This window comes from Propithecus coquereli, unplaced genomic scaffold (assembly GCF_000956105.1).
Source record: "Propithecus coquereli isolate 6110/MARCELLA unplaced genomic scaffold, Pcoq_1.0 Scaffold299, whole genome shotgun sequence".
Taxonomy (NCBI): domain Eukaryota; kingdom Metazoa; phylum Chordata; class Mammalia; order Primates; family Indriidae; genus Propithecus; species Propithecus coquereli.
The window spans coordinates 2171662-2188714 of record NW_012148607.1 but is presented as its reverse complement, the minus strand read 5'-3'; the positions used below and the strand labels follow the sequence as shown (position 1 = coordinate 2188714).

At 44.6% G+C, this 17053-nt stretch overlaps 2 protein-coding genes across 3 annotated transcripts in view; one reads left to right on the top strand and one right to left on the bottom strand.

Annotated features, from left to right (window-relative positions):
• The window catches only part of MMACHC (methylmalonic aciduria (cobalamin deficiency) cblC type, with homocystinuria), a 6539-nt gene extending 3154 nt beyond the window's left edge, over window positions 1-3385 (top strand). For both annotated transcript variants that reach the window (XM_012648965.1, XM_012648966.1), the window contains exons 2-4: window positions 1396-1590; window positions 2258-2410; window positions 2885-3385. In XM_012648965.1, the coding sequence (XP_012504419.1) occupies window positions 1396-1590; window positions 2258-2410; window positions 2885-3304 (768 nt within the window). In that variant the 3' untranslated portion in view covers window positions 3305-3385. The remainder of the gene's footprint in view (window positions 1-1395; window positions 1591-2257; window positions 2411-2884) is intronic.
• Window positions 3386-4759: 1374 nt separating this feature from the next.
• PRDX1 (peroxiredoxin 1) lies at window positions 4760-16365 on the bottom strand. The gene is made up of 6 exons (XM_012648964.1): window positions 16259-16365; window positions 13658-13774; window positions 11420-11573; window positions 10933-11055; window positions 10247-10377; window positions 4760-5138 (listed from the first exon to the last, which is right to left on the bottom strand). Exons 2-6 carry the CDS (start codon window positions 13761-13763, stop codon window positions 5053-5055), a joined length of 600 nt encoding a protein of 199 aa, XP_012504418.1. The 5' UTR covers window positions 13764-13774; window positions 16259-16365; the 3' UTR covers window positions 4760-5052.
• Between the last annotated feature and the right edge of the window lie 688 nt (window positions 16366-17053).

Below are 17053 nucleotides of genomic sequence, written 5' to 3'. Positions count from 1 at the left end.
TTTTTTTTTTTTGGCTATACAGCTATCATTTAGACACAAAGGAGGGGAATGGTAAATTCTGGGAATGAGCAAAGGTCAGGAACAGCTTGAGAGGAAGTAATGCTTTAGCTTGAGTGTTCTCTCTTAATTCAGCAAGCAGAAGCTATTTTAAGTGATGTTACAGTTATAGTTGCACCTGGAATCCATTTGGGCACAGCAAACCCAGAAAAGGACAGGTGTTTCTCTTGGTCTAATAATTCTCTGTGGTTGCAAGTTTGGGAATTCTTTAGGGGCTAGTCAAGCCATCGCCTGGTGTTGAACTACACAGGCATAATCAAACCACATACCAAGAGTCTTCCTTATCTGATTTCCGCCTCCTTGAACTTTACTATCTCCAGGGCAACTGAACTGATCAGGATGGTGCCATCCATGCAGTGATCTAGGTATCCCTTTATCATGTTGTATGTAGGCATCTAGGCCTCCTTTGCAACCATGCAAATTTGCTCCCTTAGCTCCTTTCCAGGAGATTGGATGGAGATATTGAGTACTTGCAAGACTAGTGTGCAGGCCCAAGGCTTGGAAATGATCCAGTCCACTAAAGCCCCAGATGGATAGCCAAGCAAGAGGTTTGCTGTATCTTTGTGCTCTTGCCAGCCCATTGAGATCATAGATGCATTAAATTTCTCCTGAACCACTCTGCATTGGCTCTTACTTTGCTTGAAGAGTGGAAAACCACACCTATCAGGGTATCACAAACAACTCTATAGATTGAAGCAATTTCCATCATGGAGAACTCAGGGGTCTTATCCTTAAAATCAGAATGAAAGAGAGCTCACATGGCAGCCATCTCGGTACACTGTTTTCATAAACTTGTACAGTTGTTCTCTCTTGGACCCAACACCATTAAGGGCATCATGTAATCCATCAATAACAAAACATAAGAATACAAGTCCCAGAGTGACGTCATTGAACTTGCTTCTCCACTTCGCATTGAGCATCAATTTGCCATTCCTCTCCAAAGCTTCAACCTTTCCAATCCCAGGTTACTCTGTCCCTGCAACATCTAGAAACCCCCTGAGCCTTCCTGTGATGGATGAGAACTCGCCGTCTCCCTGTGTTGAGGAGTCCTAATCACTGTCATCTGTGTGGGGCCTCTTTCCTGGGTTTTTCATTTCCATTGGTTCGTTAGGTTTATAGTTGGGTTTATAGTTGGCTGAATTCTTTGTTGCAAAAAAAAAAACTAGAAAAACAAATTCCCTGTCAAATTCAGATGAGTTCCCCATAAACATGTATCATACAGCATCAGTGAAAATTTGTTGAATGAATGGAGGCTGGGGCAAAATGCATGAAGCCTTCAATATCAGGTTAAGGTGTGGGCCTGGCTAAAGCCTGGCCTAAGCTGTCTCTCTGTTCCAGGTGGCATGGTACAATGAACTCCTGCCTCCAGCTTTCCACCTGCCCCTGCCAGGACCTACCCTGGCCTTCCTGGTACTCAGCACACCTGCCATGTTTGACCGGGCCCTCAAGCCCTTCTTGCAGAGCTGCCACCTGCAACTGCTGACCGACCCTGTGGACCAGTGTGTGGCCTACCATCTGAACCGTGTTAGAGAGGTGAGGAAGGTTCAATTTTCTCCCAGCTCCCAGACCTATAGCTGCCTTGAGCTCCTCCAAACTCATTGCAGGAGTTAGATCCAGAGATAGTCACTTGAAAGGTGAAATGATACCAGAAAGCCAGCCTTGACAATCTGTGATCTCTCCCCATTCTGCCTTCTCATACCCAGGTTCCACCACCTTCCTCTAGAAGACCCACAGTCTGAAACCAGCTTCACTCACCCACACTGATGGGCAACTATATGTACCAAAGACCTGGCTTTCCTTGGTCTCCAAGTGGAATAGGAATGAGCCCAACATTCCCCAAGCATTGCTTGCTTACCTGCCTTTGCCCTAGACCTGTAAGCTTTATGCTGTCTTCGGGTCCTTTTGAGAATAGAACAATATTCCCCCACCACATGTAACATATGCACATACATAAGTAAACACACACTGGGTCTCCCCAAAGCTGGATCGTGTCTTCCTCCACACTGGGACTTGTGTATTTCCCTTCAAACATGGCCCACCTGGAAAGAAGTCTGTCTCCACAGTGGAGGCCCCCAAGTTAAGGTCATGTTTTCCCTTCAAACAGGACTTCTGAGGACAGGACTGTATCAACACACCAACTAGGACAAGGTCATGACTCCCCTTGTGCTAACAGAAGCCTTTCTCTTGTCCTCTGTCCCAGAGCCTCCCAGAGCTGCAGATTGAAGTCATTGCCGATTATGAGGTGCACCACAATAGGCGCCCAAAGATTCTGGTCCAGACAGCAGCCCACGTGGCAGGGGCTGCTTACTACTACCAACGACAAGATGTGGAGGCTGACCCCTGGGGGACCCAGGTCAGACAGCAAGTGTGAATGAGTGGGGACTGAGAGAAAATGGTCAAGTCCCCTCAAGATAGCCCTGTCATGCCCCACACTCCTCAGCCTTCCCTGGATGAAGGATTTGTTAGATACAACCCAGGACAAAGAAGCTGTGTCTGCCCTGCAGTCCAGTCCCATTACATGCTTTCTGGAGTTTACTTGGGGACACATCAGGTCAGAAAACCTGGTCTCTTCTTAAAACCCTACATGGAAGGGGCCAAACAGCGATCAGGAGACCATTGGTGACACTGGGAAGTTGATTGAGGCCCAGCCCTTCCTTGTGCTCAGAATTTTTGAGAGGGTCGTCCAGAAGACAGGGACAGGACTTACATGTATAATCAGTGTCCACTGAGTGGGAAATAAGTGGACAAGCCTAGCTTGCAGTAATGGTAGCTGGATTCAGTGCCAAAGGGACCTCCATGACTTTGCTTTTCTTCATCCTCTCCCCAGCACATTTCAGGAGTATGCATACACCCCCGATTTGGAGGGTGGTTTGCCATCCGAGGGGTAGTGCTACTGCCTGGGATAGAGGTGCCAGATTTGCCACCCAGAAAACCTCCTGACTGTGTGCCTACAAGAGCTGACCGTATCGCCCTTCTTGAAGGCTTCAATTTCCATTGGCGTGACTGGACTTACCGGGATGCTGTGACACCCCAGGAGCGCTACTCAGAAGAGCAGAAGGCCTACTTTTCCACTCCGCCTTCTCAACGATTGGCCCTGTTGGGCTTGACCCAGCCCTCAGAGAAGCCTAGCTCTCTATCCCCTGACCTTCCGTTTACCACACTCACCTCTAAGAAGCCTCAGAACCCCAGCAAAGCCCGGGGCTGGCTCAACCCCAGTGTCTCACCACCAGCATCCCCTGGCCCTTGATACCTTCCTCCCCTGGGAGACCCCCATTTATGGTGGTACTTGCTAGGACTTAATTGGCTTTGCCAAAGCAAGACAGGTTTTATTTTTGGTACAGGATGGACTATTATATTAGTAATATAATAGAGATCTTCCACGAAGATGATTAAGAAGTCAAGACAAATCAGGCCAAGTTAGATCCCCAATTCCCATCTGCCTTTGAATATGGGACTCTTCCATCTATTACCACATCTATGCACAGCTCCCAAAATGCTACTTATTAGAGGGGGCCTATGGGGTAAACATCCCCTGAAGAGTTCCTACCTCACAGGGTTGTTGTGGGGACTGAATAAACACATGGAAAGCATTTTGGGAAAATGCCTGGCACATTGTAAACAGTTAATGTTGGCTGTTACTGTAGGCCCTGGGAATCCTGTACTGCTGCTCTTGTCTAGTCTGGGTTCTGGAGGAGTGGACAGGCTTGGGTAGCTGATAACAAGTGGCTAGAAAGGCATCACAATGCACAGAAGTATCCTCAGTTCCCTCAGTTCTTAATCTACCCTAGCCTCAAGGGCCCAGGAAGAATCTTTTTGCTGACAACCTCGCGCAGAACAATATAAATGAGGATCAGAAGGAATATCCTCTAATCAAGGCTAGAACCCAGGGAAGGTAAAGAGTGCCTAGCATTGTACTTCTACCATTAAAAGCTCTACCCAAGACCAGGAGCCTTGTATTTGTCTTCCTCTCCCCATTTCAGTTCAAAAGGGAAAGAAGCCGGCCAGGTGCAGTGGTTCACACCTGTAATCCTAGCACTCTGGGAGGCCAAGGTGGGCGGATCATTTGAGCTCAGGAGTTCAAGACCAGCCTAAGCAAGAGCAAGACTCTTGCTCTCTACTAAAAAAAAAAAGAAAAATAGAAAAACTGTAGTCCCAGCTACCTGGGAGGCTGAGGCAGGAGGATCACTTGAGCCCAGGAGTTTGAGGTTGCTGTGAGCTAGGCTGATGCCACGGCACTCTAGCCCAGGCAAGAGAGTGAGACGCTGTCTCAAACTCTAGCCTAGGCAAGAGAGTGAGACTCTGTCTCAAAAAAAGAGAAAGAAGCCCCTAACTCTGTTCTTTTACAGAGTAGGTACCAGGCACTTAGAATGGGCCAAGTTTCTGGTTCCTATGTAGCCCTCCCAGTAGTGTAAACATAGGTGGTCCAAGTAATCTCATTGGGACCTTAACCTGCAACCCAGCCTATGGCCTAAGTTGCAGTGCCCCAGCCAACACTATAGCAGGACTTGCTCTTGTCCCCATATGCAGTAAAACGAAATGTGACACCTTGGTTCAGTTCCATCGCCTGTGCCCATCAGCATTTCCCCCCAACATAATTCCCTGATTCTGAGGTAGCTCTCCTCATTTTCAGATAAAGAAGGCAAGCAAAGAGTAAATTCCTCTTACAATGAAAGGCTAATACCCCCTAAAATGAAGAATCATGAAGGTCTCAGTTCAAGTTTAATAGAAACTACAAAAGATCAATGGGCTGATGCCCTCTACTGATACATCGTACAAATCAGATGGCCTGCCCCACAGCACAACTCAGGCCATTCCCACCAAGGGAAGGAAGGCTGGCCTCCCCAACCCCTGTAGGAAAAGCCTGTCTTATAACACACCACATCTCAGCTGAATCTAAAGTCTGTGTCTTGTGTTTTACGTGTGGAAAAAAAAGCACAAAAGAGGTTTTGTTCTCATGGCTGCCCACTGCAGCCCAGCACTAAAGTGGCCCAATACTCATTTCTGCTTGGAGAAATATTCTTTGCTCTTTTGGACATCAGGTTTGATGGTATCACTGCCAGGTTTCCAGCCAGCTGGGCACACTGCAAGAGAAAGGTACCACTAATTAATAACCTGCTCAGTGGTGTGTACCACCTTCCTCCTATGGACAAAAGGTTGCCTCAAAACCACATCTGTGCCCTAGAGGGTCTGACTACTCCAGACACCAGGAAACCTACCCTGGTGTAGGTAAATCTAAGATCATTTAGCCTTTTAGTGTTTAAGTGTAATTACTTTACAAACATTATGTAATTTAATCCTCACCACAGCCCTAATATACAATTATGCCTGATTTACTCAAGTAACACCTAAAATTTAAAGAAATTAACAGCTTTAACCATAGGCTTTGTTCTAAACATCTGTTCAAAGCATATATGGAGAAACAGTAAGATTTGTTAATGCTAAGTAGTAGGTAAATGGGTATTCATATGTTCTCCACAATTTTATGTATGCTTCAAATACTTTTTTTAAAAAAAAGCTCAAGGCCAGGTGTGGTGGCTCACATCTGTAATCCTAGCACTCTGGGAAGCTGAGGCAGGAGAGGACTGCTTGAGGTCAGGAGTTTGAGACCAGCCTGAGCAAGAGCAAGACCCCATCTCTACTAAAAATAGAAAAATTAGCCTGGCATCATGGTATGCACCTACAGTCCCAGCTACTCAGGAGGCTGAGGCAAAAGGATTGCTTGAACCCAGGAGTTTGAGGCTGCAGTGAGCTACTATGACACCACTGCACTCTACAAAGGGTGACAGAGAAGACTCTGTCTCAAAAAAAAAAAAAAAAAGCATCAATGACCTAAGAGCTAAAACTCTTTGAAGAAAACAGAGGGAATCTTCATGACCTTGGATTTGGCAAAATTAAGAACTTTTGTACATCCAAGGACATTATCAAGAAAACATAAAGAGAACTCACAGAATGGGAGAAAATATTTACAAAGCATATATCTGATAAGGGATTAATATCCAAATAACATAAAGAAATCCTACCACTCAACAACAAAGACAACCCAATTCAAAAATGGGCAAAGGACTTAAATAGACATTTCTTCAAAGAAGATATATAAAAGGCCAACTGAGTATATGAAAATATGCTCAATATCACTAGTCATCCAGGAATTGCAAATCAAAACCATCCTGAGATATCATCTCACACACATTAGGATGGCTATAGTAAAAAACAGTAAGTGTTGGCAAGGATGTAGAGAAACTTGAACCCTTCGCATTGCTTATATGAATGTAAAATGGTGCCAATGTGGGAAAGTGTGGCAGTTCCTCAAGAAGATAAACATGGAATTACCACATGACCCGGCAATTCCATTCCTAGGGTATATACCCAGGAGAATTGGATACATGGACTCAAACAGATACTTGTTCACCAATATTCTAACAGCAACAACCAAAAGGTAGAAACAACTCAGTGTCCACCAACAGATGACTGGATAAACAAAGTGTGGTACATAACATACAGGGAGTATTATTCAGCCAAAAAGAAATGAAGTTCTGATACATGATACAACATGGATGAACCTTAAAAATATTAAGTGAAAGAAACCAGACACAAAAGGACAAATATTGCATGATTTCGCTTACATGAACTATCTAGAAAAGGCAAATTCATAAAAATAGAAAGTAAAACAGAGATTGTTACTAGGGGCTACAGAGAAGAGGAAATAAGGAATTTCTGCTTAATGGTTGGACTCTGAAAGATGAAAAAGTTCTAGAACTAGATAGTGGTGATAGGTATACATTATGAATGTAATTAATGCCACTGAATTGTACACTTAAAATGAGTAATTATGTCATGTGTTATCAAAACTTTCCAAACAGAAAAAAAAGGGCAAAGTTTAAATGATTTGCCATCACCCTCCCATCCCCAAGGAAAACAAAAACAAAAAGCAAGCTAAATAAATGACAAAGCTAGGACTGTGTAAACATTTAACACTAAGCTGCTGTTTCCCTCTGGCAGTCCTTCAGAGATCTGGAGGCAGCAACCTCAGTCTACCTTCTCAGCATTCTTTTAACTCTGCCAAACTGCACAGCCTCAACTACAATGATCAGGGCCTTAACAGAAAGCCCTGCTTGTTTCATTAAATAACTGCCTTCTACCTCTTGGTAAGCAAAAGGCAGGGTATGAAATCTTTTACACATTTATACAGAAAGCATAGCCTTCAGCTTTTTCCTAACAACCTCCAGCTAGCAATGTGCCTTAGTCTAGCCTGAGGAAAGTGAGACGGGGACCAATCTCTGATTTTTCAACTTCCATTTGCTGTCAAATTCTAGGAGTCATAGTCTCCAAAGTCCATAACAGAGGAGCGAGTCTCATTTGCTCAAGTGAGAGACAGGGAAGCCCCTTTTTGGTCCAAGGATATGACAGCATCAGATGTCAAGACTCTGCATCCAGCTCTCTGGGTACAGGGTAAAGATGGAACAAAAGCTAAATGGAGGGCCCAGCTGCCATTATTTTCCTGAAATATCCATCTGGTTGTTATAGTTACTGGCTTTAGTGGCACTGAAGGGTTACAACACAGGTCCTGAACATAACACAAGCTGTAGCGAACAAAGAGCAGCATGAAAGCAAGACCAGGCCAGAGCCAGCTAGAAGTCTGCCAGCAGGTGCTAAGAGGCAAACAAAAAAGATTCCTCTGTCCAGGATGACACAAAGAACTGGGCTTTATAGTTAAACAGGAGGAATAATGGACCAAAAAAGACCTTGGCAATTCAGTCTCTTTGGCTCTAAGGCCTCATGGCTCTTACAACACTTGTATTAGTGACAGAAAGATCCCTACTTAAATGTTTCACTCATACCCAATAGTGTTGCTTTTCTGGAATTAAAATGGATTCCAGTAGAACATGTTGAGTTCCATATAAACCAGCCTTCAAGTGCAGCAAAAGTGTCCTGACTCTCCAAGGAGAAAATGACAACAGACACGGTAACCTCAGTATGAGAACTGCTCTAGTACAGAAGGCCCTAAAGAGAGTCCTTTTTCAGCATTTTAATTACATACAAAAGAAGGAGGGCTATGAATTTGGATCCCAGCTCTACCATTTACTATGAATAAATGATATATTTTAAATATTGGTTTACTGGTCCTTAAAAAGAATGTAGGATTATTTGTCAAACAGAACATATGTAAAGTACCTAGGATAGTGTGTTTGGCATTTATAAGCTCTTAAATGGTGACTATTAAAAAGGCTGTATACAGAAAGCTGTGCATGTTCTTCTAGTGGGACAAGCAGCAGGAGATACATGCAGATGTCAAGATGAGATTTAAAAAGAGAGAGAGAGAAGCAGCAGAGACCAACACAGAGCCTGAAGAAGCAAGCTACAGAGTCACCTAAAGCTTGAGTTCAGAAGTCTAGCCTGTATGTAAGGTCCTAGGAAAGTCCAGTTCTCTTTAGTGCTGAACCTCATTCCCCACTAGGGGGCAGTCTCAGCCGGTGTCAGCTCCTTCATAGGCCAGGCTAACGCTCACACATGCTTCTGCAAATTACAATTACCTCCTGGTTATCAGTGCTCACTGATCCCTACATTCTCAGACTTTTACTCTAGAGAAGCTAGCACCTTTGAGTCTCTTAAACACGGAGCACTAATCCAGACTCTAACAACTTCATTTCTTTAACTCACATGATCAGAGCTAAAATGGGCCTTAGAAAACTAGTGTGAACTACTTGTCTCCAGAAAAACATGATGAGATGTAGTGAAGGAATAAATTTGTCTAAGTCTACCTCTGCCCTTGATTTGATGTCAATAGCACTCTATCAGAATTATCTTATCCTCAGTTACATTAAACTGGAGAGAGGAGTCAAGATCCTCATTCCCCCACATACCCAGCATTTTGCTGGTTCAGGAACTGAGTTTTTTTTTTTTGTAAGGCGAGCACAAAAATGAGGTTTATTGAGGAGAAAGAGCAAGATATAGGTTTACAGATCCTGATACATACGCCACAGATGATGATGACGACCAGACCCACCGTCGCAGCAAAGGGAGAGCAAAAGGAAGGGTGCAAAAAAAGAGGAGAACCAAGTTCTTAAAAGCTAAGCTAACTCTTAGCCAGGTTAAGGTTGTTTCATTTGAATGACAGCCACACTCAAAGAGAAGGGGAAAAAAGTCAAAGAGCCTTACAACTCAAAAGCCAGGATCAAGTGGTTCAGTGCTTTTTTTTAATTTACAACAATGCTACCAGAACAGGTAAAGAGAGAAGTACCAGTGCTGAGGCAATAGGGAAAAAAAGGCCCTGCATTCTAGCAAATGCTAGATAAAAAACAAAAGTTGAATGTGTCCAGTCTTGTGTAGGTTTTACAAGGACAGACTTACAAAAACATTATCTTTGATCCTGAGACTTCTAACGAAGAACCTTGACATTTTATCTGAAACATCCTACCTCAACCCCTCCTTTAAAAAAGCTTTTACATAAAACATTTACGTAATTTGGTATTTAATAACTGTAACTTACAAATTCAACTATCATATTGTGTAACAGAATGGATTTTTTTTTTTTAGAGGTGGGGGTCTCCTTTCTTGCCCAGGCTGGAGTACAGTGGCTAGTCACAGGCTTCCTTACAGCACACTGCAGCTTCAAATACCTGGTCTCAAGTGATCCTTCTGCTTCAGCCTCACAAGTAGCTGGGACTAGAGGCATGTGCCACCATACCTGGCTACAGAATGAATTTTTAAATAACAGAATTGTATTAAATGCATCTGCCTATTGTCTTGGGTAAGTTATCTTAGTCCTTTTATTTTCCAAATTTCCAAACTGCACATATTATTTTTTAAAACTCCAATAAAAACAAGTATAAATGACAGGGATTAAGCTCTACTCCCAATAAATTGTCAAAAGTGGCATTCTTTATCTCTAGATGTGATTCTCAACCTTTTTGTTTTGCCCTAATACATCTATGAGATCTTCCTATACTCCAGTAAATTAGATCTGTAGCAGTGATTCTAAATGAGGGCAGAGATGGGAGTACGTAGTTTGAACAAAAAGCCTTTATATTCTCATCCCCAAGCTTTTCCATCACCCTTGCTCCCACTGTAATCCAGACTTCAATTTCTTGAAGAGACATACTTACCTTTTTCTTATTTGGTAGACTTTGGTCCTACCATCTTTCCCACCCTACCACCACTCTGTTCTCCTGTTACCAGACAGATAACTTACCTTCCCCATGTTTGTCAGTGAACTGGAAGGCCTGAACTAGTCTCAGAGTCTCATCCACAGAGCGACCAACGGGGAGGTCATTTACAGTGATCTGCCGAAGGGTACCCTTATCATCAATAATAAACAGGCCCCTGGAAGAAAGAGATTCAAGGATTAAGGGAGAAGCAATACAGGTTTAGAAATCTGCTTTGTTAGAAGCTTCAAGTCCTTGGGAAATGGGCTGGTCTCCAAGACTTGTACTGGATTTGCCCTTAGTGAGGTGGTCCTTGCATAAAAGAATGAAATGAAGGAGACTCTACAGATCAGGGCTCTAGCTTTCTCCAAATAAATGGCTTTAGCAAACTGGATTTTTTTTTTTTTTTTTTTTTTTTTTTTTATTGAGACAGGGTCTTGCGCTGCCTCGACTCTGGCTAGAGTGTAGTGGCATCATCACAGCTCACCGCAACCTCAAACTCCTAGGCTCAAGCGACCCTCCTGCCTCAGCCTCCTGAGTAGCTGGGACTACAGGCTCATGCCACCACATCCGGCTAATTTTTCTTTTTTGTAGAGATGAGGTCTTGCTCTTGCTCAGGCTGGTCTCGAACTCCTGGCCTCAAACGAACCTCCCATCTTGGCCTCTCAAAGTGTTAGGATTACAGAAACGAGCCACTGCACCCAGCCCCAATTGGATAATTCTGATGACATACCTGAACGAGATGCCTTCATCAGTCTTTAAGACCCCATAATCCTGCGCGATGGTACGCTTGGGGTCTGATACCAAAGGAATGTTCATGGGTCCCAGTCCTCCTTGTTTCTTAGGTGTGTTGATCCTGCAGCAAAAGGCACACATACAATCATGTTCATTCAAGCTCTTGTGTAGCAAGAACATTAACTGTATCTACTCCTCCTTTCTCTTTCCCATATTCCTAATCTAACTTTCCCAAAAAAAACTTCAAACATTTTCCGGCAATAAAGTAAATGGCTGAGAATAGTCAAGGTAGGTCACCAGGGTACACTCAATTGTAACTCAACCTGCTTCTCCTCTGTTGCCAGGTAATGAGAGCTACAAGAGAAAGTCAGAGCCTTTGCACTCCTTCCATGAGGAGCCAGAAACCAATACCTGAAAGTCTACTGCCAAAGCCTCCCAAGCTGCTGCTTAAAAAGTCCACATGCCAAATGGAAGAAGAGATTTACCATGCCAGGTGACAGAAGTGAGAATCCACAGAAGCACCAATCACTTGGCAGTTGAGTTTCTTAAATTCTTCTGCCCTATCACTGAAAGCGATGATCTCCGTCGGGCAGACAAAGGTGAAGTCAAGAGGGTAAAAGAAGAACACAACGTATTTTCCTGGGGTAAAAAATGGGAATCATCAGTTAGCCTCTGAAGCAGACTTCCTTGCTTTATGGAGAATAAGTCAAAGACATTTTCCTATGGAAAAAGAAGTTTTCTTTTTAAGTTGATGGCAGACAAAATAATCACTAAATGCCAAGATATTCAATACAGATATCTCCTAGTAGCTATTTTTAGAACTTGTTGCAGCAAGAAGGCCTGAATGAAAAAAGTTCCTTCCAATTCCAGCTCTATTTTCTTGCCTCCATATTCTTAGCTGCCAACTACAGAATAAACACTGTTCCGTCTAATTTTGATCTTCTCCGAGTGACTAAAATTAGCATAAACACTAAGTTCTCCAATGAAGAAAAGCAAGGATGTAATTATCTACAGGATAGCCTAATGCCAATGCTTACAAACTGCCCAGAGAAAGCTGCATTGCTGGTTTCTCCTCTGCTGTGAAGCAGTAAGACACCAATAAGAACTTAGAGCCTTTGTTATTTCTTCCACAATGAACCATAGCAATGGTTTAAGTGATCACATGTGTTCCTAACACACCTGACAGGACAAAAAAAAAATTTAAGCTCAGGGCAGTGGTGCATGCCTGTAGTCCCAGCTTCCAAGGAGGCCAAAGTGGGAGGATCCCGTGAGCCCACAAAGTTCAAAGCCAGCCTGAGCAACACAGCAAGACCCTATCTTAAAAAAACATTTATAAAACAAAAGTACTGGTAGGTGACAGGACTTTTAGCAGCAATTTTAATGAAGTCACTCAGATTACCATTGCAGTACATCTTCAAACTGGCCAGGCAGCCTCTCACCACACCTGAACTACTGGAACAATTCCAAATATTCACTCATTTCCAGGTAGTAGCAATGTTTCAAAGTCGAAAACAAGTGGCCCTTTTTGACGTTTACCTCTTTGAAAAGCCATATCACTAGAAACTGACTCATCTAAACAACCTCTCCAGGGCTTTGCTTAACAAGCACTTTGAAGCCTCTGCAGGTCAAGCCCTAGAGAGCAGAGAGCAGCTCCTCCTAGATCTCCCCTTTATACCCCTGGGCCAAAGTCTCCTCCCTAGGGTGCTATTTACCCTGTTTGCCAGGAGGAGCCCCAACAACCTAGTGTGATATGTCAAACAACCTAGTCAAATGTTCTATGCAAACAGCTAATTCCAGGAATTAATACTATACCACCAAGAAAGTACACCTGACACCTGAGTTTCAGGTTTGTATTCTAAGGAAATCTATATCCTGGATTGTCCCAGGAGTCTCAAAAGAACTTGCCAAGTGTCTGCATGAAACTAGGACAACAGGAAAGGAAGCTGTTCCAACTGTAACATCAATTCTCCTCTGAGGGCAAAAGTCAAGGGAATGTACCTAAGCCCTCTGCCTAATGTAATATCTTTGACACATACATTTCCCAAACAAACTGAACAAGCAGTATCACAGCTCCAAAGACTTGAGCTTAGGCTTTAAGTGTAGAAGGCCTCTTGTAACAGGAGATAATAATGAGAATTTCTCCAATAATACAATTGAGTAGTACTGAAAAGATAGTTGAACTAATATGTCCAGCCATAATGAAACGTGCTTTCTCCATAAGTGGTCTGGACCTAGGATATATATCCTGTGAGCACTGTTGATAATCACCGCTTCAACCAGAAGGCAACAGCAAGGCAACAGCCTCATGATCTAAAGATTCCATCCTAGGAGATGTAAAACATTTTAGAGTCAAACATAACAGTAACAAAGCACAACATGCACTCACCATCAAATTGTTATTAGCTGATCAACACTTATGTGCACATATATATAGTAGTAATATTCATTGGCTGTTGGGCAGGTGGGAGAGGGGAGGGGGGATGGGTATATTCACACCTAAAGGATGTGTGGTGATAAGCAGTCTGGGGGATGGACACGCTTGAAACTCTGACTCGGATGGGGCAAAAGCAATATATGTAACCTAAACATTTTTACTCCCATAATATGCTGAAATTAAAAACAAAGAAAAAAAAAAAAAAACATAGCAGTGACGCAAATCTAACAAGCCATCCCTAGATTACAAAATAATTCCACCCCAATGAGTCCAATGTAGTTACTTTTACCTTTGTAGTCAGATAGGCTGATATCTTTGAACTGACCATCTGGCATAACAGCTGTGGCTTTGAAGTTGGGGGCAGGGTGCCCAATTTTGGCATTTCCTGAAGACATGTTGCTTTTAGCTGGAAAAGATAACAGAAAAATTAGAAACAAGCCTTATTTTTCTAGATAACCAGCAACCTTCACCTACTTAGAGACTCTGCTATAGAACAATCAAAGAATTGCCCAGTGGCCCTGAATACATCAAATTTTATATTAGTAAGAAGTGCAGACAGCAGTCAAGGACCACAATCTGAACTTTCCAACTTCTGGAACAAAACAAGCCTCTGAATCTCAGCCTTTGTTTTCATTTAAAAACAGCAAGGCAATTTCTTTATAAATTGAGGTCATCATTGTGACTCTTTATGAGCCTTTGTTTGTGCAATGGCAGTTTGTTCTGTATATTATACAGAAGCAGAGTAAAAAAAAAAAAAAAAAGCAGCAGAGTGTGAGGGGGGTGGAGATTCTCAAACCAGAACACAAATATACAATGCCCCAAACAAAAAGTCATGTTGCCCTTTATCTGCACTGTGCCTCCACCTGCCTTCATAATGTGGGAAGCACATTTGACTTTTCTCCAGGTAGATTTGTCCAAGCCAGCACACAACCTAAAACCAATCCAACATTTTAAAAGGCAAGACCAAGATACTGCATCTGCTCAACTGTAACACTTTCGGTACTATGTTTAAGCCCTAGAAGTCCTTTCAAAAATGGGTTCCTGACCTCGTGGCTAATATCTTGAGGCATAAATAGGTAGAACAAGAGTCAATTTATTGCTGAAAGCAACATCGCACCATATTTACTCAGGTCAACACCAAGATAAGGAGTTAAGATTTAATCCACTAAGTAAGTCATGGTCTTCAAGTTTTTCTGGGCTGGGGGTGCGGTGGCTCACGCCTGTAATCCCAGCACTCTGGGAGGCTGAGGTGGGAGGATCCTTTGAGCTCAGGAGTTCCAGACCAGCCTGAGCAAGAGTGAGACCTCCGTCTCTACTAAAAATAGAAGAAACTGGTTGGACAACTAAAAATATATAGAAAAAATTAGCCAGGCATGGTGGCACATGCCTGTAGTCCCAGCTACTCGGGAGGCTGAGGCAGAAGGATTGCTTGAGCCCAGGAGTTTGAGGTTGCTGTGAGCTAGGTTGATGCCACGGCACTCTAGCCCAGGCAACAGAGTGAGACTCTGTCTCAAAAAAAAAAAAAAAGAAAAGAAAAAAAGTTTTTCCAACAAGTCCGAATTCTTGGTTCATAACGTCAAAACCAAAAAAATCTTGTGAACATGGATCATTGTGAACTTTTTACTGCTTATTTTTAAAAAAATCTTTTAACATTTTTAACAAAAAAAAGTGCACACAACTTGGCAACCAACTACAGGGTGTGACCCTAAATGGCCTTCTCGTCCAAATCTGCTTTTCCAGGTGCACCGCCCCCCCCCACGTCCAAGGCCCAACCAAACCGGGATAAAGGCTGCTGGACTTCTAGCTGGTGCAGGGCCCCTTCAAGGGGTGTGCCCAGAAACCCTAAACTCCACTTTAAGTACCCTCTTGCCACTCCCATCATCACCCGCGTCCTAGCACTTTGGAAAGTGCCAGCAGAAAGAGTGCGCAGTCCTCAACGAGGGCATTTGGGATCATCAGAAACTTTATTTTCCACGGACCGGAAAATAAACAGTTGAAAGGGAATCTTAAAGCCCAGCTCCACCGCTAGTCAATGCTCAGGGACGGGAACAGCCTTTAACCCGTCACATGATGGTCGGGCCGCCTTCTACAGCCACAGGTCAGGATGCAGGTCCACTCAAGCTTTTCGAACCCGCCCAGCCCGGCAGGAGGCTTAGTCGAGGAGACACCGACACCGACAACACCACCAGCACCACCCGACCCACGCCACCGCAAGCTTATCATCGGCCTATGCTCGGGTTGCCAGGGGAAGAGATTCGAGTCAACCGAAGCCTTGAGCCACTCCCATCATCACCTCCGCCCTAGCACCTCGGAAAGCACCAGCAGAAAGAGTGCGCAGTCCTTAGCCAGGGCATTTGGGATGATCAAAAACCCCATTCGACGGACCGGAAAATAACGACAGGAAAGGGAATCTTAGTGCCCCAAGCTCCGCGGCTAGTCAAGGCTCAGGAACGGGAACAGCCTTTACCCCATCACATGATGGACAGGCGGCCTTCTACAGCCACAGGTCCGGATGCAGGTCCATTCAAGAAGCTTTCCGAATCCGCCGAGCCCGGCAGGAGGCTGAGTCGGAGACCCCACCACCGCTACCAGCCCGCCCCCAGCCGCGGCAAGCCCATCAACGGCCTGGGCTCGGGTTGCCAGGAGAAGAGGAGACTCGAGTCGAGAGAAGCCTTGGGGTTGAACCAGGTCCCAGCACCCACTGGGGTGGGCACGTGGGCGTTCACATAGCACCCGAGCTCTCCCGAGCGCCAGGCCTTGAGTGGCCGCTTCATGCGCCACAGCATCCCCACCTGAGGGCGGGCGGGTCCACAGGAGGAGAAAAAGGCGACAGGCGCGGTATGGGACGCTGCGCCTCGCTCTGCCGTGGCCGCGCTGCCCACAGACTCACCTGTTCCAAAACAGAAGTCGTGAACAATTAAGACACCTACACCAGCCAGGAAGACGACTCGCAAAGCACACTCGGGGCGCTGCCTATATAGCCTGTAAGGCTCTCGCGAGAGTTAGAAGGGGCCTGGGTGCGGGAGGAGGATGCAGCAGGGGGAATCTGTCCGAGCCCCGCCACGCCCCAGCGTGCCCCACCGGAATGACTCAGCGCTTTCCCTCCTTGGGGCGGGCGTGGGCCCAGAAGGAACTAATCGTCCTCCCCGCCGCGGATGGCTGAGGTTGAAGAGAGAGGCGCTCTTTTGACTGCCCCCAAATCCAGACGCTAATCCGGGATCTCTTCAGGGAAGCAGGATTTTCTTTATTTTTGTGATCCCTGCGCACTGTGCCCTCAATGCTAGCTGCTGCCCACATTTAATCCCACCAAGCCCTGAGAACTATCTAGATATTTCTAAAGTTCGCAGCCTCAGCCCTATTGTTGATCCTCAGTAACCTTCACTACTTGGACACTCTTCTTCATTGTTATCTTTGATTACAGGGTTGCTGCTTTTTATCTCCTATTCATTCCTTCCACTGTTGCTGAAGGAAGTCTTTCCGAAATCTGATCACGTCACTCTTATTTGTGGTTTTAAAAAACTGTGGCTAGGATGGACGGGCGGGGTATGGGGCGGGGTGGCTCACACCTGTTATCTCCGGGGAACTCTTACCTTGAAGCAAGGAGTTCGAGACCAGCCTGAGCAACAAAGCGCCACCCTGTCTCTACCAAAAAACATTTTGTTTTCATTATCCAGGCGCGGTGACA